The sequence below is a fragment of the Hibiscus syriacus genome, unplaced genomic scaffold (genome assembly GCF_006381635.1).
Source record: "Hibiscus syriacus cultivar Baekdansim isolate YM2019G1 unplaced genomic scaffold, ASM638163v2 tig00110937_pilon, whole genome shotgun sequence".
Taxonomy (NCBI): domain Eukaryota; kingdom Viridiplantae; phylum Streptophyta; class Magnoliopsida; order Malvales; family Malvaceae; genus Hibiscus; species Hibiscus syriacus.
The window spans coordinates 371,723-396,779 of NW_024062922.1; the positions used below are offsets into that span (position 1 = coordinate 371,723).

The window sequence follows — 25,057 nt, forward strand, 5'->3', positions numbered from 1 at the left end:
ACCTTCCGTGACAGCTGTTAATGACAAAGGGTCAATTCATTATAAATTATTAATTTAGTGATTAATTTATTATAAATTGATAATATTAGTTATTAATTTATTATAAATTAATAATATTAATGACTAAATCAATAATATTATAAATCGATAATTGTCAACACAAAACAATTAATGATAAATTTTTATGATTGATGTACTTTTCAAGTTCAATGACTTACTTAGATGCATTTTCACAGACTCAACTGATTTTTAAAGAAGAAATTTCAAGGGCTAAAATACCCCTTAGGCCATTTATATTTGATTATTAATTTACATCTAAAGAATAAAAGAATTAATATTTATTTACGGTTAGTCTAGTTATTATTCATGAATAAATTTTTAATTAGTTATAAATATATTCAGTTATAATACTAATATATATTTTCTAATGTATTCATTTAATATTTGTGAACATATTTATTAATATTTATGAATATTAAATGAATGAATACACACATAAATAATTTTAAATAAATGAATACGATTTTTTTAAAATTTAATAAATATGAACCAAACACGAATAATATACAAACTAATTAAACTAGTATAAATAAACGTTTCTTACAAACTCAATTTATTTATAACCTAAAGATTGGGTTTCGTTTAACATAAAATTTTAAATGTTTCAAATATATTAATTGGTCCAAAACCATACACTAATGTCAATACATGCAAAAACATAAATCCTCCTTATGGCATGACTACCTTAGGAAAAAGTGACATAACTACGATATTACAACACAAATAATGTCCACGAAATTGTTTATTTCTATTCATATGAATTTCTAATACCAGTAATTAGGGATGGACCAATGGGAAATTGGTGGGGGAGAACTGAAAATTTTAAATTATTATATATTTTAGATATTTCCTGTTGTATTTTCTACTGATAATTATTTTCATCCTTAAAATTTTATAAATTTGTCTCTTAACATTAAATATTGTGTTCGTTTCCACTAATAATCGAACAAACAAAAGGATCCAACGACATCTTGTTGTGGATTAATACGAAACGAATAGTGACAAATCTAGACAGGAGTGGGAGGGGGTCTTACATCTCCAAAAAAATTGTTTAATAATATTTTAGATCCGTATCGATTTAAATTTAAGTAAAATTAATTTTTTAGATTAAATACATAATAAATTCTTATTATTTTGAACTTAGATATCTAATCCCTCCCGGTATTCATCATGGCTTCGTCCCTAGAAACGAATAGTAAAGCTTCAAAACCCTCATTATTGTTCTTTAGTCTTGTCTATTCTAGCTTATCCTTTATTGAGATGTTTTCTTTTGCGTCTGGATAAAAACATTTCCATTTTCAGGTGCTGTTAGGGTTGCTTGCTTACCTTCATCTTTAACAAATGAACCAGTCCCCCACTAACAGACAATGGTTTAGTAAGCTCAAAACAAGTGATAATGATGCAGGATGTAAAGAGACCATTAAAAAGACAATGTACCATGTTGTTTTAAGGTTTTCTTACATTATCTTAAACATCCAACAGATGTGCACTTTTCCATTTTTTAACATTGCGTAAGGCCATATGTTATTTGGATGAGATGTCATAGAAGATTACTACAATTGAAACTCTTGTTTTTTTATTATATTTTTGTGATGAATCTTATCTCCATAAATAAAGTAAAAGAAAACTAGTAAATGGGTTGAAAATGGTTTCCTGGTTTCATGAAGTTTAAGAAATTAACTTAAAAAAATGCGAGGAGTTTCAAAGATGGAAGATTCAAGTCACGGAATATCACAATCAAGCATTTTAGTGCTGCACTAGTTTGATTGAGCTGCTTCCATGAAGCCCGAAGCCTAACCAAGTCGAAACAAAATCAGATTTAGGTGATGAGTATATAAGTGTTTGGACTAAGACTGTAATTAAGATGAGATACATTATGAGTTATTCAAGTTCGACGTGAGCTATTTGATACTCAATTCAAAAACTTCACAACCAATTTAAAAAAAATTAATATTTTTAATAGTAATTTTTCAAAATTAAATTATTAGTAATATTAACATTTATATGTTATTTTTGAAAAAAAAATATAATATAAGAATTTAATGTATTTAAGATTCAAATTTGATCTCGAGTTCGAACTTGAATCAAGCTCAAATTCGAGTTTCAATCGAGAAAAGCTTGAGAATGTTGCGAATGCAAACTTTTTTCGAGCTTAAGTTGACCTTCAATTTTTGATTTTACGTTCAAATAGAACTTAATAATTTTAAGCTCACGAACTTTTGAGTCGAGTTAAACTCAATAATATTTAAACTCCACTCGTTGACAACCCTAGTTTGAAAAAAAAAAGTTAAAAGTTGACGGCGGTGCATGAAATTCATCCCCCCGGGCCCCCTCCCCCTTTTCTCACACACACAAAAAAAAAACACGGCGGCTGTAGTTGCTCCCCATGTGCCTAACTTTTTTATCTCTCCATTTAACGTGTTTAAACGATCAATCACTATAAATATTGGAGTAAACTACATATGTAGTATCCACATATTATACTATTCCATTTTAGTCATCCGATTACTTTTTTTTAAATCATACATAATGTTATGTTTTGGTCACTCACTATTAAAATATTAATGGTGATGTTGACAAGTCATTATAAGGTAATACAATTTTATCGTTGAAAAAATAAAAAGAATTGTCATGTCAATACTTCTAATTATTTTTTAACGATAGATGATCGAAACAGAATAAAAATATAACGTTAAGTATAATTTAAAAAAAATAATTGGGTGACCAAAACAAAACTATAAGAACAACTGATGACTGAATACGCAATTTACCTTAAATATTAATCAAACTTAAAAATGATAAAATTTGAACATGAAACCTTTAAATTCTTAAAATAAGATTTCATTGGCAACACCCATTTTAATATCTGAATTCACTGATAAAAATTGTACAGTCAGGTACGAATCAACGTTATAGGTGGGAGGGGTAATTACCTAACTTTTTGATTGTTTAATTGTTTTTAGGTTACTAATTTTTAAAATTATTATGATAAAAGCCTTTTCCTCTTTTAAAATTTATTGATTCAAATTTTTTAGGACCCTCTCGGTTTTAAAATGAATTTCAAATTTTTTATTTAATTACTCTATAAGATCATTTAATTTTAAAATTGATGAAATTAAACCATAACTTCTTTCAATTCTATGGTTTATTCAATTTTAAAGATCTTATTTATTTCAAAGTTAAATAAATTATCCCGCTCATAGTTCAATTCTAACTTCGTTCGCATAGATAACAAACATGTAATGTGTAAACATTAAAATTAGTCCTAATTTAAAAAGAAATATTACCAAATAATGAAAATGACAAAAAGAAACCAAAAATTCATTTGTAGATTTTAATGTTTGACTTAGCCATCTCCCTTGGCTCCTCTCTATATATTTCTACGCCAAAGCCCTTTGTCAAGGCAAGAAAACAACATTTCCAATTTTCATTGACATATCTGAATCTGCAACTGTTTTAAAACAAATTCATGGCTCGTTTTACTTCTCTGCTTCTGATTTTCATGGTGACCCTTGCTGGTTCGTTTATGCCGCAAATGGAAAGTAGGAAGCTACTATTAAACACAGGGGAAAGCAATGAAAACGTTCCTTCATTGTTTGCAAGCTTGGTGCTCAATGCCCTTCCCAAGGGTACCACCCTGCCGGCGGCTTCTGCTCCTAGTAAGAAGGGTCTCTCGACGACGCTCAATAACAAGAACCTTTTTGTTCGTAACCTTGCCAGCCTTGATCGGATTCTGCAGTCTGTTCCAAGCCCCGGCGGTGGCCATTAGTATCTCCCTAGTTTCCTTTTTATCTTCATACATGGCCTTCTTTTTTCTTTGTTTGTTTGAATATTTTATCTACAAATTTTACTATGTTTTTTTTTCTTTTAATTCTTTTTTTTTTAAAGTTTGGACTATTTTATTGTACACATATTTAGAAGTGTGTAGTCTGTCAATAAGACTTTACTTCATTCTTTCTTTCAGATTATATCCTTTCAATTGGGATTGATTTTGTTATATCCCTTTGATCCTTTCCATTGCCATTGCCATTGATCTAAGAAATTAACTTTGGGACACTCATGGCTAGTCACAAACGAATGCATAATTTTATGTTAGGGAACGAATTTATAAAATTTTAAGAGAACGAAAACATATTTTTAATAGAAAATACATAAAAGAAATCTAAAATATATAATAATTTTAAACTTTTAGGGGCGACCCCCTCGATTCATCCCTGGCTAGTGTAGCATTTTTATTCCAAAACTTTTCAGTTCACTGTATGTAAATTATTGAACCGTTGGTTTTCAGAATAGCAATTTAACATAAAAGTTTAATGTTAAATAATTGAGCTAACTTCTTTTTTGTTTGTCTTTCTAAAAGTACAAAGACTAAATTCTAATAAATTAAAATATGACCAACTTCTCAATCATTATAAAAATATGAGTAACTTCAGTGTCAAGCTTATTTTAATGCAAATGATGGACTCTGTGGTTCTCCTTAGGTCTCCCCGTCAGTTGGAAACCTCTATTTCCTCCAACTATGATTTTGGGATCATACTGTGACTTGTGATTACTATATGACTTGCCTATTTAGACAAATTATTATGAGAAGACAAGGATACCGAAGGAATGCCTCTTATCAAGTATGACACGACCTTATCAAGCAAATGCATCAGAATCAAATTCTTTTCGAATGCATCACATAAAAGAAAGAAAATTATATGTTCAACATGTTTCATTTTATTAAATTTATTTTGAATTGTTAACTTATTCAGTATTTTTATATCAACAATAATCCATCAAGAATGGCAGCGACAGGTCTCGCTGTCAATGCAGCTTTGAAAGCATGTTCCATGCGAGCAATTGGGAAGGTGAACCAGAGATTGCTTGCATGATAGTTCTAATTGTATTTCTGTTATGACGTCTCTTAATCTCACTGGAGCTTCATCAATATGATATCAAAATCAAGGATTTAAATAGTGGTCTATTATCTGAATAGCGGATCGATGTCGTCCGAAATTGTTATTGCACGACAACAATACCCACAACGATCGCAATAGCACTCGTCATTTCCGCAATCGCGATAAACGCAACCACGACCATAATTTAAATCCCTTATCAGAATCACACATATTGGTCTTCCAGCGGTTAGTCGTTACCGATCGAAAAATGTTTCATCAAATATGACGAGCCGTGACTTGGTTCGATGCTATTACTTAATCATAGGTTATTTGCTTCTCTTTCTTTCTTGTTACTGAAGATGCTCAGGTTCCTCCGATGGCTGAAACTGATGTGGAATAACAAAACAAAACTTGCAGAACTTTGATATTTATCACTGCTGAGTATATGTTATAATTTGATTTCTTCCAAGTTAAGGGGTGATTCATGTATTTCCAGCTTCCAACGGACTCGGAAAAACAACAGGATAAACAAATCTGAGCTTCTTCCCATTCATTTCGCGGCTCTCGACTAGTGTACAAACTAGAGGGCATTGTATCCCGCATGGAGTCGGAAACGATGAATATAGTTGTTTTTTTTTAATTTATTATAATTTTATACGGTACAATGATAAAATTAGTCTGCAATGTTTGTGAAAATGATCACTTCGTCTCATATACTTTTATTGGGAGCATTTTAACTATGACATTTTAATTTTTCTTCAAAATGATCAATGTTAGATGAAAATCATTAGTTGACTAACAATCAACACATGTTGTTGACGTGATATTTTCACATGTATTTAATTGATGATGTGGATTGTATCATATCACCTAAATAATGACATACCACCCAAAATGATGATATGACATGTGACACGTTATCAAAAGTAATAATGTGGTACATGACACGTTACACAAAATGATGACATAGCATATGTCACGTCATCAATTGAACACATATGAAAATATCACGTTAGCAATATGTGTTGACTCAGTCAATCAACATTTCCATTCAATTGATGTTATTTTGATCAAAAATTAAAATTTTAAGAGTTAAAATACTTCACAAAGAATAAGGAATAAAATCATCATTTACACAAAAATTAAAAACTAATTTTATCATTATGTCTTTTTCTAAACAAATTGTTATTTTATTTCTAATTTAACACTAATGTCCTGCAATCGTAAAAGAAGTTATACGTAGTAGAGTATAAATCGAATATTTAAGGTTCAAGTAATTTTACAATTTTTACACATGTTCGTTTAGTTGATGGTTAAATATTCTTTTCAAAAAATAATAATCTTAATTTTTTTTTATCTCTCTCTCTCTCTATACCCTAAGAAAAAGTTGCTCACACTGATTTATCCACATAAATAGTCAGCCAAAAAATATGATAGATAGAGCCAAAAGCCAAATGCAGATTGACCGTGGTTTGTAGGGATGAGTAAAATTCGACTTAAAAAATCAAATTTTTTTAATTTTGAGTTATACGAATCAACTTAAAGTTCGAGTCGAGTTGAAATTTCAAAATTTTGAGTAACTCGAAAAATTAAAATTTTGGATGAATATTTTGACAGATTTATAATTTGGTCCCTAATTTCCTACTCCTTCAATTTCACTTCATTTTAAGTCATTTTTTTCTAAATTTGAACCACATGCTCCTAAATCATCGTAGAATACACATGTACTTTAAATTCAACTTTTTGATAACAAATTTTCTATTTTTTAAATTTAGTCCCTTAATTTTTCATGATTTTCGTATTTATTAGATGGATTTTTAATTTAATTTATGTGTCAAATATATTAAGAAAATAATAATAATAAATGTCACATTATAAAAAATAATAATAAAATAAGCAGTGGAATTTAAAATATGAACAATTTTAAAATTGACTGATTTAATTTAAAAATTTTAAACTTTAATAACCAAAATATGAGGAGTAGGAGATGATCGGTGTAATTTACCCAAAAATTAAACAAAACTAAAACATAAGATGGCGCGCCAGATAGGGGTCGAACCTACGACCTTCTGCTTAGGAAACAGACGCTCTATCCACTGAGCTACAGGCGCTCGTGTATCATTGGTGCATATACAAAAAATACTTTCATATTTATGCAAATGATTAAACGAAAGAAACTTTGCGAGTAGCTGAACAGTATTAGTAAGAGGAAAAAAAATCCAGGTATACAAGTGAATGTTGAGAAATACTGACTTGGAATCCCATATCAAAGCACAACAATTCCTGATTTAGTTACACAAAAACCATAACAACAAAGCGGTTATGCTTGGCATTCTATGACCAGAGATTTAAATAGCGGTCAACTATCGGAATAACAACTGTTATATAGCGGTAAAGGTGTAATTCGAAATCGTTATTTCATAATTTCTTCCAAGCAATGGTTCTTCTCCTCTTGAGTCCATCTCTTAAGTAAACACGATGAATAACTTAGAATAGGTATTAATCAAGCATCTTCTCAGCCGACTGATAGAGCTCGAGTACTCAATCTCGTAAATCAAGTTCATATTCATTTAAGTGAGTACATTTTATGGAGGAATGGGCGGTCAGGAACTTAGATATCGAGGGAAGTGTATGCATTCAACTTGTTACAAAATAAGTATGGCTGTGGGATATCCACTAGATAGAAGCTGGTAAGGATCGAGAAATTTTATTTTTCGACACATTTGGAACTAATATTGTGTTTACTTTTCTCCCAATCATCCGACCACCAACCGAGTGGGCAAGATAAATGTTATAGAAATGACATATGAATGCCCGTGGATCATTATCAGATAATTATTCATGATACTTAAAATATGCAACACCCGGAGAAGTTCTCTTTTGGACTTGTTGAATGTACTTTAGACTTTTTAATATGGTTTTGAATGTGTTTCAATATTATTTTAATAACATGATGTGATGGATGTGAGTATGTTGAATGTTAGTTTTGTCAATGTGTAGGTTCAAGTATGTAATAGAATTTAATGCGTGAAAATATAGAAATTTGTTGATTGATTTGTTTGAGAAAGATTAAATGCATGAATATAGTATGTTAGACTTGTTGGAAGCATGAGATTACCTTTAATACATGAAAAAATATGTATGCAATATGACTTAAAATGAACAATAGGATCTAAGTTTTGATCTAGGGTGTTTTGTATTGTTAAACTTGTTATGCAAGTGTACTTTTATAGTATGTTTGATATGTTGGTAAATTGCTAGGAGCAATGATTATAATGTTCGATGATGATTTGAGGTTGATTTATAGCTTTGAAATATGAAAATTATGTTTTTTAGCTTTTTAGAATAATATCGATATTAAATAAATTTAACATCAATATCATGTCCTTTGTAACACTGATACTAGATCAAGCTATTAAATCTAGTGGTTTAAATCAAGCTATATGTAACATTGATACAAGATAACACTCGCTACTCCGAGATTAATGGAGAGTTGAACATTTTGTTCTCTTCCATTCTTTGGCAATTGTGGAAAAGTAGAAATAGCATAATATTCCTACAGCTCCACATCGACCCCAAGATATCCTTCCATATTGCTATCTTATCGGCCCTACTACTCCAATGCTCCTTCCAGTTCCGTGGTCTTTGTCGGAGGATGGAAGGTTGTACCTGAACACGGACGGTGCTCCCTCACGTTCAACCAATCATGGCTCAGCAAAAGTTCTCATACAGAACTCCAATGGTGATTGCTTAGTTGCTTTTCGCATGTTCCTAGGCCATACTACGGTACTAGAAGTTCAGCTTTGGGGCATCCTTGAAGTTCTCCGAATTGTATGGCAAAATTGTTTTGAAAGGATTGTTGTTCAAACCGATAGTAGCGAGGCTCTTCAATTACTCTCTCTCCCGTCCATAGAAAATACTTTTGCATTGGTGAGATCCATAGCAACCCTCTACAACAAATCTTGGTGCATTGATTTCAAGAAGATCTATCGTGAAGCAAATGTTGCTACGGGCTACATCGCCAAGATGACCGCTCTCCCGGATGGTTCTCTTATTATTTTTTATTCATTTTCTGCCCCATTACTAGATATCCTTCGTAGAGACACTTATGGTCCGCCTTACTCTCATGTGAGAAACTAATGTAATGGTTTTAACCTTCTTTTTTTTATTGAAAAAATAAACTTTTAACTTTAGTCTTAAAATTTAAAAAATGCAATTAAGTTCAATTTTAACTCAAAGGAGTCTAAAATTTCACCGGTATTTTTATTTTTTAACTTAGTTTCATAATAAAATCAAAATTTTGAAATTTAAAGTTGATTACTAAAATTATTCTAAGTTTTTATGAATTACTCCATAAAAGGTTATTTTTGTAATTCACTTAGATTTATAACTCCATTTTTTGCTGAAAATTTTATACTGGTACTATTTAACATGGTAATAAACGTATTGATAAGCTTAGATAAAAGTTTTCAAAAATTGATGTGTAAAGGCGGATCTGCCCATATGTATGTTTAGATTAAATTTTGTCGAGTTAAAGAATGGTGATGCATGATTATATGGAATGTTATGTTTATCCGCATGTTTTCACTATTTTCTTTTAATTTTAATTAAAGAATGGTAATGCATGATTATATGGAATTAAAAAAATGTTTAGATTTTCTCTCTCTCTCTTTTTTCATAAGATGAATGCCTTATTTATAGGGGCTTCATAAACTCTAAAAAAGAGAATCCTAGTATCTTTTCATTAATATTAGATACATAAAATAAAAATAAATTATATCATAATAAAAAATCCTAAATTACCCTAAATAAATAATGAAAAGTCTAAAATTGAATTTAATTACAAATAATCAATAAAATAATTAAAAAATCGTAATAAATCAAAATTCTTGAATTAATTGAACACATATTCAATTTTCTTCACATATTATATTCGCTAAAATAAATATATTTTGAGTTATCAATGTTCGTTTAAGACGTTTCAAAAATGCCTTAGAAATGCACGAATGTCACTTGAAAATTTATTGAAAATTGACGGCGTTTCATAGTTCACAATCAACTTCAATAAAAATATTTGGACCTTTAAAAAGGATATCCCGGCAAATTGGATATTACATCTTTGTACCTTGTTTTGTACGTGACATAGTGATATCAAAAGACAATATCCTTTGACACGTCTTGTATGGATTATGATGGTCTAACCCTTTTAATATATTAGTTATATTGTATGATGATAACTGCTCCAGAATAACTCATTCGGAGAGGGTTTAGGGTACCAATGGATAAATAAATAATAGAGTAGGCCTAACCCATAATGTGAAGGACGTAGTTAGCACTTAGAATCATAATTATATAAATTTGGAATATGCAATTGAAGGTACAAGAGATGCTTGAAGGTCTATACAAACATATATAAAATGCCTATGTATATGGGTATTGATGAAGAAAAGCATTGTATTCATTTTTCATTTCAATCTATGTATTGATTTATAGTTGTTTTCTTTCTTTTAATTTATTATATGATGTAATATTTAATTAAAATTTCAACTTTAATATATTGATAATTTTATGGAAAAGTTATTTTTTGATTGTCCGGCACATAATCAAATATACTAAAAAAATTGTGTACCAATGGCATAGTGGACTTCAAGTACTGCACAATATATTGATTTTATTAGCTGGCTTGGTTCGTGCATCCATTATATATATAATAACTTTAATTATATAGAATAATTATTGTTAACTCTATTAGAAATCCATTTATTATATTTATAATTTATTTTAACCCTCTAATTATTAAAACGAATATTTTAGTCTTTTTATATTTAGAAAAGTGAATTTTTACTAAAATATTAATTTAAATATCTCTTAATTTTTTTATCAATTTAGAAAAATTGTAATTTAATTCTTATACAAATAAAGACAACTCAGTATGACACTGATCTTTTATTTTTAGCATGTATTCAATTGTGATTGGATAGTTTTATAAATTTTAAACATTTTAAAACTTTATATAATATTTAAAATAATTTAAATTTTGAAATCATTAAAAATATAATATTTTTAAATATATTAAATTATTATGAACATATTAAAGACATTATATTAATTTAATAATAAAAACTACCGTTGTGATTATGAGTAAAGTACCTCTAGTTTTTATTCTACTCATAATTTAAAATTGTTTAGAAACATTTTTATAATTTTCTTGAATATTATTTTTTATTTTTTAATCCTTTAAAAGTGTAATATTTTTTAATATTATTTTTTAATATTTTTATTTCAAAATGTTAATTTTTTTGAAATTTAAATAATATTTTAAGTTTTATTATGTTTCTTTTTATGATTTTTAATAGTTTTCTTCAATTTTTGGAAAATTTTATTAAAATTTCACTAATTTTTAATGTTTTTTAAAATTTTATATTTTAATAAGTATTTTAAATAATTTAAAGTTATCGTTTTTTATTTTAAATTTTTTTTTGAAATTGAAAAATCAATGTAGCACACATGTAACATATCAGTGTATTTAATGAGTTAGTATCTCATGAGTTGCTCAAACTCAACTCGATTAAAATTCAATCAACACTCAACTCGAGTTGAATCAACTCAAGATATTAATGAGTTGAGTTGAGCATGATCTAATTAGACTCGATAAGTTCACGAGAAATTTGTTACTTTTTATGATTTTTTTAGTAGTTATCTTAAATGTTATTCCATTAAAAAATTCTAACTAATAATTATTAATTTACTAATAGATAATGAAAAAGAAGTTAAATTGCTAATTAATAATTACTAATAATAAATCATTTTTCTTATAAACAACATAAAAGATATCAAATTATTAATTAACTAGATTTTACATATAGTTAAAAAATAAGGTAAAAATCTTAGTGAGCTAAACGAGCAACGAATCGGGTTGAACAACAAATTTTTTAATGAGCAAGAGTCGAGTAAAATTTTATCAAACTTAACGAACAATGAATCGAACCAAATAACAAATTATTTTAATAAAGCAAGTCGAACACTATTTAATTCATGGCCGAATCACTCGATAAGCAACCATATAACTTATCAATCAAAAAATTGAATGTCGTGATAGATAATCTTTATTTGCTAATTTTTGAAATAAGGAACGATTTGTTCTTGTTATACATCGATAAGGACCTAAAAAATATTTAACCAAATATTTAAATTCAATTGATATAGTTAACATTTTAAAGTAAAATATTTATTTTTTAGACATTTTTTTTATAATTTTTTATAAGGAATGGAAGAAAAATTTTGTGGAAAAGAAAAATGACAACCAATAACTTTTAATTATTTACGTATTTTTAAATAGCGGAGAAACTAAAATGGATTATTGATGTAGTACAAAAGTTTCTAATATATTTTAATTAATAAAAAAATATGGTTCACTTTATTAATCTATTTTCCATAAATGAAATAATTGAGAAGTGGGAAAGCATGTTATGCAAAAGTTGTGATTGTACCTAAATCTTATTGCCATTATTCATTACCTTACTCGATTTCTCACCATATTTTCCATGTGCTTTATCTTAACCATTTGGTGCATGTATTCCATTTTTTCCTCCTTTGCAAATTTCGAATGCAAGTTTGGAATATCTGGTCCCAAATATTTGCATTTATTATTAGTTTTTATTGATAATTTTAAGATTAAATTAGGGATGTATATGGATTGAGTTGGAAAATTTTTTCGATCAATCCGACTTGACCGGATAAAAAGGAAAAAAAATACATCTTTTACTTAAAATTCAATTCGACTTGAGTATATGATGATTTTATCTTACCTAAACTCGAACTACTTTTGAGATAATATACATATCCAACTTTACCCGACACAAATAATATATAAAAAAATGTTAAAAGTTACCCTCACAACTGAAAAATATATACTTAAAGGAGCTAAAAATGTTGAATTATAGATTTAGAGTTAATTGTATAATGCATCCCAAAATTATGATCAACATTTTAAGTTGCCCCTTAAAATTTTAAATATTTCAATTTTATCCTCCAACTATGATTCTTATTTTAAATTAGTCCTCAAACTTTTAAATATTGGATTTTCCCCAAACCATGATTGTCATTCTACTTTAGTCCTCAAACTTTGAACCTTACAATTTCATCTCCAAATTCATCCAAGTATACAATTAATTTCAATTATTGTTTAACCTAAATTGTATTTTTAAAATATGATCTAACGATTTGTATGTGATTAGATATATAGACAGTTGAAATATTCATATTTATGGGAATCAATTTAGAATGAGGGTCATAGTTTGGGATGAAATGAGATGCTCAAAAATGTGAAGACTGATTTAAAATGAGAGTTATAGTTTAAGGATAAAATTAAAACATTCAAAACTTTAGGTACTAATTTAAAATAAAATTCATGGTTTAAGGACTTGAAATACAATTAACTCATAAATTTATTATTATTTGTTGTTGTTGATGTTGTTATCGTTAATATATTGCCTCCAGCAGCAACCAACAATGTCTGACCCTAACCAGCCTGGAACTCTCGGCTCAGAGCTGGTCAAACCCACTTGTATTCTCTTTAATACCCCCATTCTTTTCCTATAATTCCATCCATTCCAAATCCTCCTTCCATGTTAATATTTACAAATCACAGAGGCCTAAATGACATCTCACTTAAAAGAAAAAGAAAAAGAAATAGTTTTTTTTCGCCTCCCAAATCCCAACCACAATTGTCTGAATCCATATGCACCAACAAAGAAACGCCTCCCTCAAACCAAGTCGTGCCACGTCATTCTCATGACTTCACGGGTGACGTGTTTTCCTTCCAGCTCAGCTCCCTATCAGCAAAGGATGACAACAGATTAATTCATGTATATTTTAAAATTCGAATATGTTCTATTATTTGTATTTATTTTGAGCGATTAATTAAAACTTAAATTCGTTAAATATCAGTATTAGTAAATAAAATAATCATTTAAATATGTATTTTTTTATTCAAGTAAAGTAAATTATGATTTAAGACACATTCAGGGTTAAATATTAAATCAACAATATTTGAATAAAAAAAGTAAATACTATTATTATCTATTGTTAGAGGTGAACATTTGATAGATTCGAATATAGTCTAGTAAAAAATTAAATCATTCGAGTTAAAAAAATTATTTTAAAATTTAAATTTTTTTTTGATTTTTTCAAGTTGAGTTGAGTTGATTCAAGTTGTTCGAATTTCTATTTAAATTTAATTGTAAATATTATAATATTATTTGATTTCGATTTAAACTATTTTCCATAACTATGTACTATATAAATATATACTATATAAATTTATATTCCTTCATATTTTCATATGTGATATAAATTATCATACATAATTAAAATTTTTGGCTCAAACTTAAAAATCAATACATTAATTACTATAAATCAAACTTAAAAATCAATACATCAAATTTATAAAATTATAAGAAGAATTAAATAAACTCAAACTTATAACATCAAGTAGAGTAATTTATTTTATTTTCTTTTAATCTAATAAAATTTTACTTATCCTTGTCTATTATCATCTTCAAAGGAAGGACAGGATGTCTCCCTTGGGTATTTTTCAGATACAGGGTTGGACTACATAAGTATTCAGGACCCTTTCAACGATTCAGTGACACGTAAGGTGAGGCCAAAGACATTTATTACGTGTTGAAGAGTAAAGAGTTGAGGCCTATCCATGAAAACACGTGATTTCTTTCTTTGCCTTTTTTTTTAAGATGACACGTGGGACCATTTGGTTTCATGAATTTTGAAAACACGTGGAGATGTTGACTGGATGCCACGTAATAGTCAGCCTTGGTTGCCGTGACTGCCAAAATTTTCAAATTTGCCAGCTGGGTTTACAAGATAATCTACTGGCCAACCTTATCCTCTCCTGTGTCTTTTACATTGTCAATATATATATATAATTTAAAAAAACTTTCAAAACAAGGAAAGCAAAGATATTAAATAATAGAGTAAATTACGTATTTAGTTATTCATTTATTTTTGTAATTTTATTTTGATAATTTAATAATTAAAAAATAATATTTAATATTATATTTTCATATCATTTTGATCATTCGTTGTTAATAAATAAATAGAATTATGGATATAATATTTTTTATTTTTTAATGATGATGTGATATTATTTTATAATAACACATTAATATTATCGTTAATTTTAACGGTAGAAGATTAAAATATAACATTAAATATGATTTTAAAAAAATAATTAGATAATTAAAATAAAACCGCAAGAATAGATAGACAACTAAATACATAGTTTATCTTAAATTATTTTAGGAGAATCCATCTAAATTATTGTGAAATTAGTGAAGTTTTATATATTTTTATCATTTTTATATAAATATAATTTAACTATTAAATTTCATATTTCATTAATAAAAATTATGTATGCTAAATTTTGAATAAATTCATTTTTTAAATAAATTATTTGATAAAAATAAATAAAATTATTCTCAACCAATATATAATAAATATAATTAAATATTTCTCAAATTTGATCTAAAATTTATCTTTATTTTGCGGTGATGTATTTCCCAAATTTCGTGTTGAGAAAAAAATAAAAGAATGACAAAGGGACCCACAAGATTCACCTGCAACTTGCTCAATCAGTTAATATTTAAAGAACGGTTGTGATCAATTTATATTAAATCGAACGGCCAAAGCATCCCATCGGCAACAAAGCTTGCTTCTTTTTTTCACAATCGGCATTACGATATCACTTTGGTTTGCAAAAACGATACCAATAAAATACAAACGAAGGAAAGAGAGAGGAAGGAAGGAATAGGAGGGGATTTTGTCAATGTGACTGATTTTTTATATAAAAAAAGAAACCAAAACAAACCCTAGAATTTTTCACATTCTTCCCCTAAAAATTTTCATTTTTGGATCCAAAAGGTTCCCATTAAAGGCTTTGAAGCGAGAGGTTAGTTTCAAAGTTTCATTTTTTTAGTGTTCGAATACTTGCTCCCATTAGTTTGAATTGATTTGGTTTCAGAAAGCTATTGTCTTTTTAGATTTATTTTGATTGAATTCTGATATAATATTCAATTGGGTTGTTCTATATTTTGGATAGAATTTATTCATGGGTTTATTTTGTTTTTTGTGATTCTCGTTTAAAGATGATGTTTTTGTTGATACTAAATGCAGGTTGAGCTAAATTGAAAAAGTAGTTTGGGAACAGAAACGAAAATCTTTGAGTGCTCTTATTTATTATAGTGTGTTTTTTGAGATCTTTGTGATTGATTCTTGTTGTGGGTGATAACTTAAAAAGAGGGTTAAAGATGATATCAAGATCATATACCAATCTCTTAGATCTAGCTTCTGGTGATTTCCTTGGTCAACCTAATGAACACAAGCGGCTGCCACGGGTGATGACTGTGGCCGGTGTTATTTCGGAGCTCGATGATGAGCAGGCTAATAGTGTTGCCTCGGATGTACAGTCCTCGATTATTCAGGACAGGATTATTATCGTAGGTAATCAGCTGCCAGTTAAAGCTAAACGTAGGCCTGATAATAAAGGGTGGAGTTTTAGTTGGGATGATGATTCCTTGTTGTTACAGTTAAAAGATGGTTTGCCTGAAGATTTGGAGGTTTTGTATGTTGGTTCTTTGAATGTTGATGTTGATCCCAGTGAGCAAGATGACGTATCACAGCTTTTGTTGGATAGGTTTAAGTGTGTCCCTGCGTTTCTTGCGCCTGATATTTTTACGAAGTTCTATCACGGTTTCTGTAAACAACATTTATGGCCGCTTTTCCATTATATGCTTCCATTTTCAGCGAATCATGGATGCAGGTTTGATAGGTCTTTGTGGGAGGCTTATGTTGCTGCAAATAAGATCTTTTATCAAAGGGTGATTGAGGTTATTAACCCAGAAGATGATTATGTTTGGATCCATGACTATCATTTGATGGTGTTGCCTACTTTCTTAAGGAGAAGGTTCAATAGATTGAGAATGGGTTTTTTCCTACATAGTCCATTCCCTTCGTCTGAGATATATAGGACTTCGCCCGTGAGGGAAGAGATCCTAAAGGCACTCTTGAATTCAGACCTTATTGGTTTTCATACTTTTGACTATGCTCGACATTTTCTGTCTTGCTGTAGTCGTATGCTAGGTTTAGAATATCAGTCAAAGAGGGGTTATATTGGACTGGAGTACTATGGAAGGACAATTGGGGTAAAGATCATGCCTGTTGGGATCCATATGGGGCAGATTCAGTCTGCATTGAGACTTGCAGATAAGGAGTGGAGAGTCGGAGAGCTTAAACAACAGTTTGAAGGAAAGACTGTATTGCTTGGAGTTGATGACATGGATGTCTTTAAAGGTGTCAACTTGAAGCTGTTAGCAATGGAGCAGATGCTGAAACAGCACCCAAAGTGGCAGGGAAGAGCAGTTCTGGTACAGATCACGAACCCGGCCCAGGGAAAAGGGAAAGATCTTGAGGAGATAGAGGCTGAAATACAGGCAACCTGCAAGAGAATCAACGATACTTTTGGACAACCTGGCTATGACCCGATTGTCTTTATTGATAGGCCAGTATCCATCAGCGAAAGAGTTGCGTACTACACTGTAGCTGAGTGCGTTGTAGTCACAGCTGTAAGGGATGGAATGAATCTTACTCCTTATGAGTACATTGTGTGCCGACAGGGAGTCACTGAATCGGACTCATCCTCAGAATCTAGTGGACCTAAGAAGAGCATGCTAGTTGTATCTGAGTTTATTGGTTGCTCTCCTTCGCTTAGCGGTGCAATTCGGGTAAATCCTTGGAATATTGAAGCAACTGCTGAGGCAATGAGTGATGCAATCTCAATGGCAGTTGCTGAGAAGCAGTTGCGCCATGAGAAGCATTATAGATACGTTAGCACACATGATGTAGCATATTGGTCTCGAAGCTTCTTCCAGGATATGGAAAGGACATGTAAAGACCATTTCAGAAGACGTTGTTGGGGAATTGGTTTGAGCTTTGGATTCAGAGTTGTAGCACTTGATCCTAACTTCAGAAAGTTGTCTATCGATCACATTGTATCTGTGTATCTAAGGTCCAAAAATAGGGCTATACTATTGGACTATGATGGAACCATAATGCCTCAAACTTCACATAACAAGACCCCAAGTGCAGAGGTTATCTCAATCATAAATACACTCTCTGGTGATCCGAAGAATACAGTCTTTGTTGTAAGTGGAAGAGGAAGAGATAGCTTAAGCAAGTGGTTTTCTCCATGTAAGAAGCTAGGAATTGCAGCTGAGCATGGTTATTTCATGAGGTATGCCGTTTTCTTTTTCCTCCTTTCCATTTTTTTTTTGTTTCTTCCCATTTTAGTGCTGGTTCTATAGGTGCACTTATCTCGAAGTTGTTGATGTTCCAGGTGGTCTAGTAATGGTGAGTGGGAAGTTTGTGGGCACAATAGTGAATTTGGGTGGAAAGAAATGGCTGAGCCTGTTATGCAATTGTATACAGAGGCCACTGATGGCTCCTCTATTGAATCCAAGGAGAGTGCATTGGTCTGGCACCATCGGGATGCAGACCCGGGTTTTGGATCTAGCCAGGCAAAGGAGATGTTAGACCATCTTGAGAGTGTATTAGCAAATGAACCTGTGGCTGTAAAAGCGGGCCAGTTTATCGTTGAAGTGAAACCACAGGTATATACATAACTTCGGTTTTGATATTCTTACTTGTGTATCCAATATGCTAATCTCTTCTATTTGTTTATTCGAGATTCCAACTTTTTGATGTATGCTTAACGATCATGAACATTGGTTTTGTTGATTTGGATGGGCACTCGAGATTAATCAACTTTCAATGTTGCTTTTAGGGAGTCAGTAAAGGTTTGGTGGCTGAAAAGATCTTCACGACGATGTCTGAGAAAGGAAAGCAGGCTGATTTTGTACTCTGCATTGGAGATGACAGATCCGATGAGGAGATGTTTCAGATCATCAGTAGCGCACTTTCCAGTGGTATCCTGTCGTCTAAAACAAACGTGTTTGCCTGCACAGTCGGTCAGAAACCTAGCAAAGCCAAATATTATTTGGATGACCCGGCGGAGGTTTTAGTCATGCTAGAAGGTCTTGCAGAAGCTTCAGACCCTGAACCCTTCACGGATAGCAAATCAGAAGGCACCCTGTGAAGTATCCCCCCATGGCTTTCGTGCAAAATTTCCATCGCGCTAATGCCGGTGCTTGAGATCTGTGATGAAAAAGGGACATTGTTGGCCTTTAGTCCGAGTATGCGGCCGTTGAAAAACATACAAGTGAAGAACTTTTTCACATGAAAGGGACCTGCTGTGTAGCCATGTGGAGACAGGGTTGGAATAAGTTTTATTTGTGCAGTCATAAAAGATTGAATTGGAGTACAGTCAGTATCATTACAAAAAAAGAAACAGAATCAAATTCTTCTGGGGATGGTTTCAGCTGGGTTGAAGATTCATCCTGTTGAATGAACGTATACAAATTTGACCTTTTTTTTATTTGAGTGTCCTTTAGTTTGCACATTGAATCCATTGCTTCTTCATTGAATTCTGTACATGTTATAGAATCATTACATATTTGAAACTAACTTTGCCACACCCAAGTGTTGAATTCATATATATATATATATATACATAACGATCAAAAAACCTATTGAGTGGTCTCACAAAGCGGATGTTTTTCCCTTTAGTAGATTTGGATTCTTTTAAAGACAAAGTTGGAACCTACTCTAAATCTTTAAATTTGATAATCAAAATTGTCATCATTCTCCCACATTCTCGTAACAAATTTTCCACCCCTAATTGGGACTTGAATCAGATTGATAGAGCTCAGAAGCCGAAGAAGCCCATTCCGCTGGCTCTCTCCTCAAATGTCTCAAAGTACTGATATATGATGGTTACAGCAAGCAATATCCCAGTCCCTGAACCAATGGCTCCCATGAAATCGGCTAATAAGGTTAATGCGCCGATGCGCATTCCACCGGAGGCAGCTGCTGTTGGTATGTAGCGGTTCCGAATCTCTGTGTCCAGGCATCACCATTTGTTGTTCCTGCAAATAATAACACTAAAACATAGAAACGTCATAAGATACATCACATTGAGCTTTTTGAGTTCTGAACTTCGAAAACTCAATTCGTAATACTTTTTAAGTTCTGACTTTCAAAAATTCTTTCTATGAAGTTCTCGGTTTAAAGAAGGAATAGAAGAGGTAACAAGGAAATGTGTAATCAACAGAGCAATTAAGCCTTGGCATCGTTCCATCACATGCTAAGCAAGGGAATTCATGATCAACAATGTGCCATATCATGCGTGATGCAAACAAGATTACGCCACTTAGCACTTAGGTTTACCTTGAGCTGCTTAGCCACATCTCTGGCCGAAGAACCATAAACTTCAATCCAAGTTTTTGAAAACAAAGCACAGGCCGAGAGCATGAACACCAGTCACCAGATAAAAAGGAGCATGGAAGGGATTTGCTGCCATGTCTGCCAAGCTGCCAGGCAATAACTAGAAAAAAGGAAAAAAAAACAGACATCAGCATATATGAAGAGAGCCAAACAAATGAAAATTCAGACATCTGGAATGTGATACATTGGCACGCTGAACTTGTTAAAAGAGATGCAAGAGAAACAAGATCGATTCTAACCTCGCAGGTGCAGTAACATAGTATGCTAAATCTCCAACAGGAACAAACTGACCACCTGAATATTCAGATTCCTTCCACTAGCCCAACAGATTCACGAAGAAGTTACCACTGTACTTCCTGTACAGCAACTGCACGAGAGTAAACAGCATTGGAGAAGTTCGACATTAAAAGTAAATGAAAGGCTTTTCATTTTTACCATTCATATGGTGTAAGGGAGGTACCTGGGAGATGAAATAAAGATTTGAAACAAGAGCAGATTGAAGGATGATAAGCATGTTGGAAGTGTAGAATAACTTAATTGGATATGACCCCTGTTGTCCTCGAGCATTCTTTGATCTTACAGGCAAAACAACACTGAAACCTTGGAAGTAGATGACAATAAGGAAGATCAATACTGTAGCTAGTAAATTTGCAACATTTGGAAGATTCTGTCGCTAGAAAGCCTCACGAAGTGCTCTAACTTTGTCCGTCCTAGTTATCAATAGATGGAACATAGCAATGACAGCACCTTCAAATTCAGCCCCACGGCCACTGTTGATGGTTGTAGGGCTAAAGGCTTTCCAGATTATGTTTTCACTGCACAAGCAAAATGGTAATTAGGATATTCTCATACCGAAATGCATTTGAATTGAGTCAAAAATGGAAAACAAAGCGATAAAGATACAAAGGTAAAAAAAAAATAGTAGAGATTGACAAAAAACGTGAGTAAAGAATATAAAGGTGAAATATATTACACCAGACACTTGTAGTTGAATTTTAATATTAAAATCAATCTACAAAATGGATATAAACTATTTTTTTTTGGATTATGTTTGGTAGAGTTTTAGTTAGAGTCGGCTATAAAAAAATTATTACAAGTTTCTATTCAAGATTTCATCTTTTAAAATTAAATAATAAGCAGTTCAATCCTGATTGTGAAGAGTGAGAATGGATCCAAGGTTAGTAGGTGTCTCATGTAGTCATTAATAAGGCTGAGGATTAGGTTAAAGCAAGGGCAAAGGTCAAAGCCAGAAAGGTAAACAATTGCAGCCGCCAACCATATATAAGAATTAAGAAGACAATTTAAAAAACATGTTTTATGAGTAGTGTTAGTCATTATTATAATCATATACGTACCCATCGTATTGGTCCATACGTGCCAATTTCTAAGCCAATAAAACTTTTTTTATATGTGTATAAATTAAATTTTTGAACTTACAATTTTTACATATTTATTTAAGATATTTAATATTTATATTTCTAAAATTTATATTTTGATATACATATGTAATTGAAGCATATTTTACATGTGTTTACACTTTACAATCTATGCTTTATTAAAATACTTAAAAGGAAAGTATATAAAAAGTAAGGTAACTACATAAATGGTACTTAAGCTTCTACAACACTTACATTTCTATCATTAAAATTTTAAAATTTGCAATACAATTACTAAATGTTTAATTTGTTTTCTTTACAGTAAATGTCATTAACCGTCGTTAAGAAAAATTGATGTCATGGTTAAAGTATTTTTCCCATAAAAATCTTAAAAACTTCTTCGGAATTAGCAACCATTAGCCCACTTTCGCTTGCATTGTCACCATCTGATATTCTTTTGATCGCCAATACCACTACTTCGTGTAGCCAAGGCCACTGGTGTTGCCCCCCCCCCCCCCAACAAGCTCTGCAAGATGCAAACGTCAATTTGCTCTTCATTTCTTCTTTATCCTTGTTGGTTATTTTTAATTATTTTTCCTCATTTTTAAGTATAGGTGCTAAAATGTGAAGAAAAGGCTGGTGTATTTCTTATGTTTTGTTACAGAATAATGAGATGATTATATACAAGTAGGTGCTACAATAAGGGTTTCAAATCGCGGCCGCGGTTGTGTTTTCTGTCATTTGGGTTTACCGTGATTGAGGCCGTCACAGGCGCTATTGCGGGTGTAGCGGGTAACTCGGACGGCGGCGAAATCGCTATTTCGCTAGCGCTATCACGTTTTCGGACCGTGATTTGAAACCCTGACTACAATTATCTCATAAATCAAGGGAAAATAATATATAAATAAGGAAAAGATATATAAAATATTCTTAAGATTATGGATTAATGTGAAAGTATATGATAAACAAATATTCTCATTTAATGGCCTCTGTTAATATGCCCCCTCAAGTTGGAGCATGGAGGTTATCAATGCCCAACTTGCCAACAAAAAAAGGAGAACTAAGGAGAACCGAGAGCCTTCATGAAGATGTCAACAAGCTGATGATTAGAGAAAACACGTGAATTAGTGATGGAGCAGGTTTTGTTGCAGTCTCGAATAAAATGACAATCTACTCCAATGTGTTTTGTGCGCTCTTGATGCATTGTCAATGATGTGAAGAGTAGTGCAATTATCACAATACAAATGAGCAGGAGAATAGACTGAAATTGTTAAATCATGAAAGAGAGCATAAAGCCAAATTATTTCACTAGTAGTAGTTTCCATAGAGCGATATTAAGCTTCAACGGATACGCGAGAACCTACAGTCTACTTTTTGTTTTTTCTATGAAATGGGGGAGGAATTGAGGAGAATGAAATAATTGATGAGGGCACGACGAGTAAGTGGACATCCAGCCCAATCTGAATCACATTAAGCATGCAGTTGAAAGTCGTTGTTAGAGGGTAGCAAAATCCCTTGCCCATAAGCAGCTTGAAGATATTTTAGAACCTCAAGAGATGCTAACCAATGGTCATGTCGAGGTTGATGCATGAACTAAAAGAGAGGATATGAACTGAATAATAAATCTCGGGATGATTGATTGTCAAGTAGATGAGCCTTCCAACAAGGCCGCGGTAAGCACTTGGATTGTCTAAGAAAACATCATCTTCTAATGCTAGTTTATGATTTTTCTCCATAGGAATAGATGAAGATTTAGTGCCAAATGAGCCTACTTTAAAAATGTCTAACGCATATTTTCTTTGTGATAAGACAATGGCATCAGCGAAATCAGCCATCTCTAGAACAAGAAAGTACTTTAGATCGAGATCTTTGATATGAAACCAAGTGTCGAAATAAATATTTAGTGCTTGAGTATGCTTATTATTGTTGCTAGAAATGATAATATCATCCACATAAATAAGTAAAACAGTGAATGAATTACCTTTGTGGTACGTAAAGAGGAAAGTATCTGCTTTATTATTGAGTAAACCCAAATTGAAGAATGACATGAAAGAATTTCACAAACCATTAGGGAGAGCCTTGTTTCAAACCATAAAGAGACTTACGAAGATGACGTACTCGATTTTCATTGGGTGATAAATAACCAAGTGATGGTATCATGTATACTTCCTCATTGAGGTCGCCATGTAAGATGACATTATAGAAATCAAGTTGGTGCAGTTCTCATGCTTTGGAAAGAGATATAACCAGTAAAGTTCGGACAATCGTGAGCTTTACAACTAGAGCGAATGTCTCAGTCTAGTCCAATCCTTCAATTTGTACGTAACCTTTAGCCACTAACCTAGGCTTTGTATCGCTTAGTGATTCCATTTGAATGATATTTGATTTTGTAAACCATTTACATCCAATCGGCTTCTTCCCTTATGGTAGTGGTTTCAGATTCAATGTTTGATTTTGATCAAGTGCCACCAGTTCCTTTTTCATTGCCTCTTACCAATGAAAGTCGATCTTTACTGACGTGAGAATAAAACTTTGGCTCATCATTTTTAGTGATGGCCGCTAAAAATTTGGTATTCTTAGAAGCAAGTTTAGTCTATGAAAGAAATTAAGATATACCTGAGGATGCATGACAGGAAGAAGTGAAATACGATGCATGTTGTCATGACAATTCAATGTGAAAATCATGAAAGTGAGGAAGCAATTTCGCATGACGTATAGAACAAGGCGGTAAAATGATAAAACCGGTAAAAAATTACTAAAACATTATTATTTCTACCTAAAACATTAATGTTTTTTATATTTCCGATAAAATGCTCAATAAAACCAGTAGAAAAATAACAAAACTGATAGTGTTTTATCGATTTTGTTAACAAAACCGGTAAAACATATAATAATAATAAAACAAATAAAAATAATAATATTTCCGGTAATTTTTTTATCGATTTTATTATTTCAATAATAATAAAATTGATAACACTTTTTTAATCGTATATTAAGATTATCGACGTGATCATTTTCGAATAACATCTAAAAAAATGTCTGGACTACCCAATGACTTTTGAAAAACGTGTAAACTGCACGACATATATTCTATGCTGCTTGTGTGGGCACTAGCTGGCAACAATGCAGTCTGAGCACAAAATAAGGCAGACGACACACAAGGGAGGTAGGGGCACGGAACAATAACATCGGCCAGAAGTCATGAGTAATTTAGATGTTTTCCAGAAATCGTCGTATTATCATGTTGAGGTCTACCAAATATTATAACGAATCATCTTAATTGAAGAAATAATTTATATATCTTATATAAATAATTTTTTCCACCAC

The 25,057-nt window shown here is 31.3% G+C and overlaps 2 protein-coding genes, 1 non-coding gene and 1 pseudogene across 4 annotated transcripts; 2 read left to right on the forward strand and 2 right to left on the reverse strand.

Annotated features, from left to right (window-relative positions):
* Positions 1 to 6,978: 6,978 nt before the first annotated feature.
* On the reverse strand, positions 6,979 to 7,051 carry TRNAR-CCU. The gene has a single exon. It is a non-coding gene; the product is annotated as a tRNA-Arg (tRNA).
* A 1,510-nt stretch (positions 7,052 to 8,561) lies between these two features.
* LOC120147311 lies at positions 8,562 to 9,080 on the forward strand. The gene has a single exon (XM_039160717.1). It carries the CDS (start codon positions 8,562 to 8,564, stop codon positions 9,078 to 9,080), a length of 519 nt encoding a protein of 172 aa, XP_039016648.1.
* A 7,044-nt stretch (positions 9,081 to 16,124) lies between these two features.
* On the forward strand, positions 16,125 to 19,444 carry LOC120147357 (probable alpha,alpha-trehalose-phosphate synthase [UDP-forming] 7). 2 transcript variants are annotated; one of them, XM_039160751.1, is made up of 4 exons: positions 16,125 to 16,166; positions 16,201 to 18,246; positions 18,349 to 18,622; positions 18,796 to 19,444. In XM_039160751.1, the coding sequence occupies exons 2-4, from the start codon at positions 16,265 to 16,267 to the stop codon at positions 19,105 to 19,107; spliced, it is 2,568 nt and encodes an 855-aa protein (XP_039016682.1). In that variant the 5' UTR covers positions 16,125 to 16,166; positions 16,201 to 16,264; the 3' UTR covers positions 19,108 to 19,444. The 2 variants fall into 2 exon arrangements, with proteins under 2 accessions (XP_039016682.1, XP_039016683.1); XM_039160752.1 differs by lacking the exon at positions 16,125 to 16,166 and having other exon boundaries at positions 16,184 to 18,246.
* A 332-nt stretch (positions 19,445 to 19,776) lies between these two features.
* Positions 19,777 to 23,565, reverse strand: LOC120147312 (annotated as a pseudogene).
* Between the last annotated feature and the right edge of the window lie 1,492 nt (positions 23,566 to 25,057).

Bases quoted from the DNA above. Each gene is read 5' to 3' on its own strand.
- LOC120147357 (XM_039160751.1), top strand. From the start codon at position 16,265: ATGATATCAAGATCATATACCAATCTCTTAGATCTAGCTTCTGGTGAT. The intron at 18,247-18,348 runs GTATGCCGTTTT...TTGATGTTCCAG, and splicing joins GAGCATGGTTATTTCATGAG to GTGGTCTAGTAATGGTGAGT. The intron at 18,623-18,795 runs GTATATACATAA...TGTTGCTTTTAG, and splicing joins TCGTTGAAGTGAAACCACAG to GGAGTCAGTAAAGGTTTGGT.
- LOC120147311 (XM_039160717.1), top strand. From the start codon at position 8,562: ATGCTCCTTCCAGTTCCGTGGTCTTTGTCGGAGGATGGAAGGTTGTAC.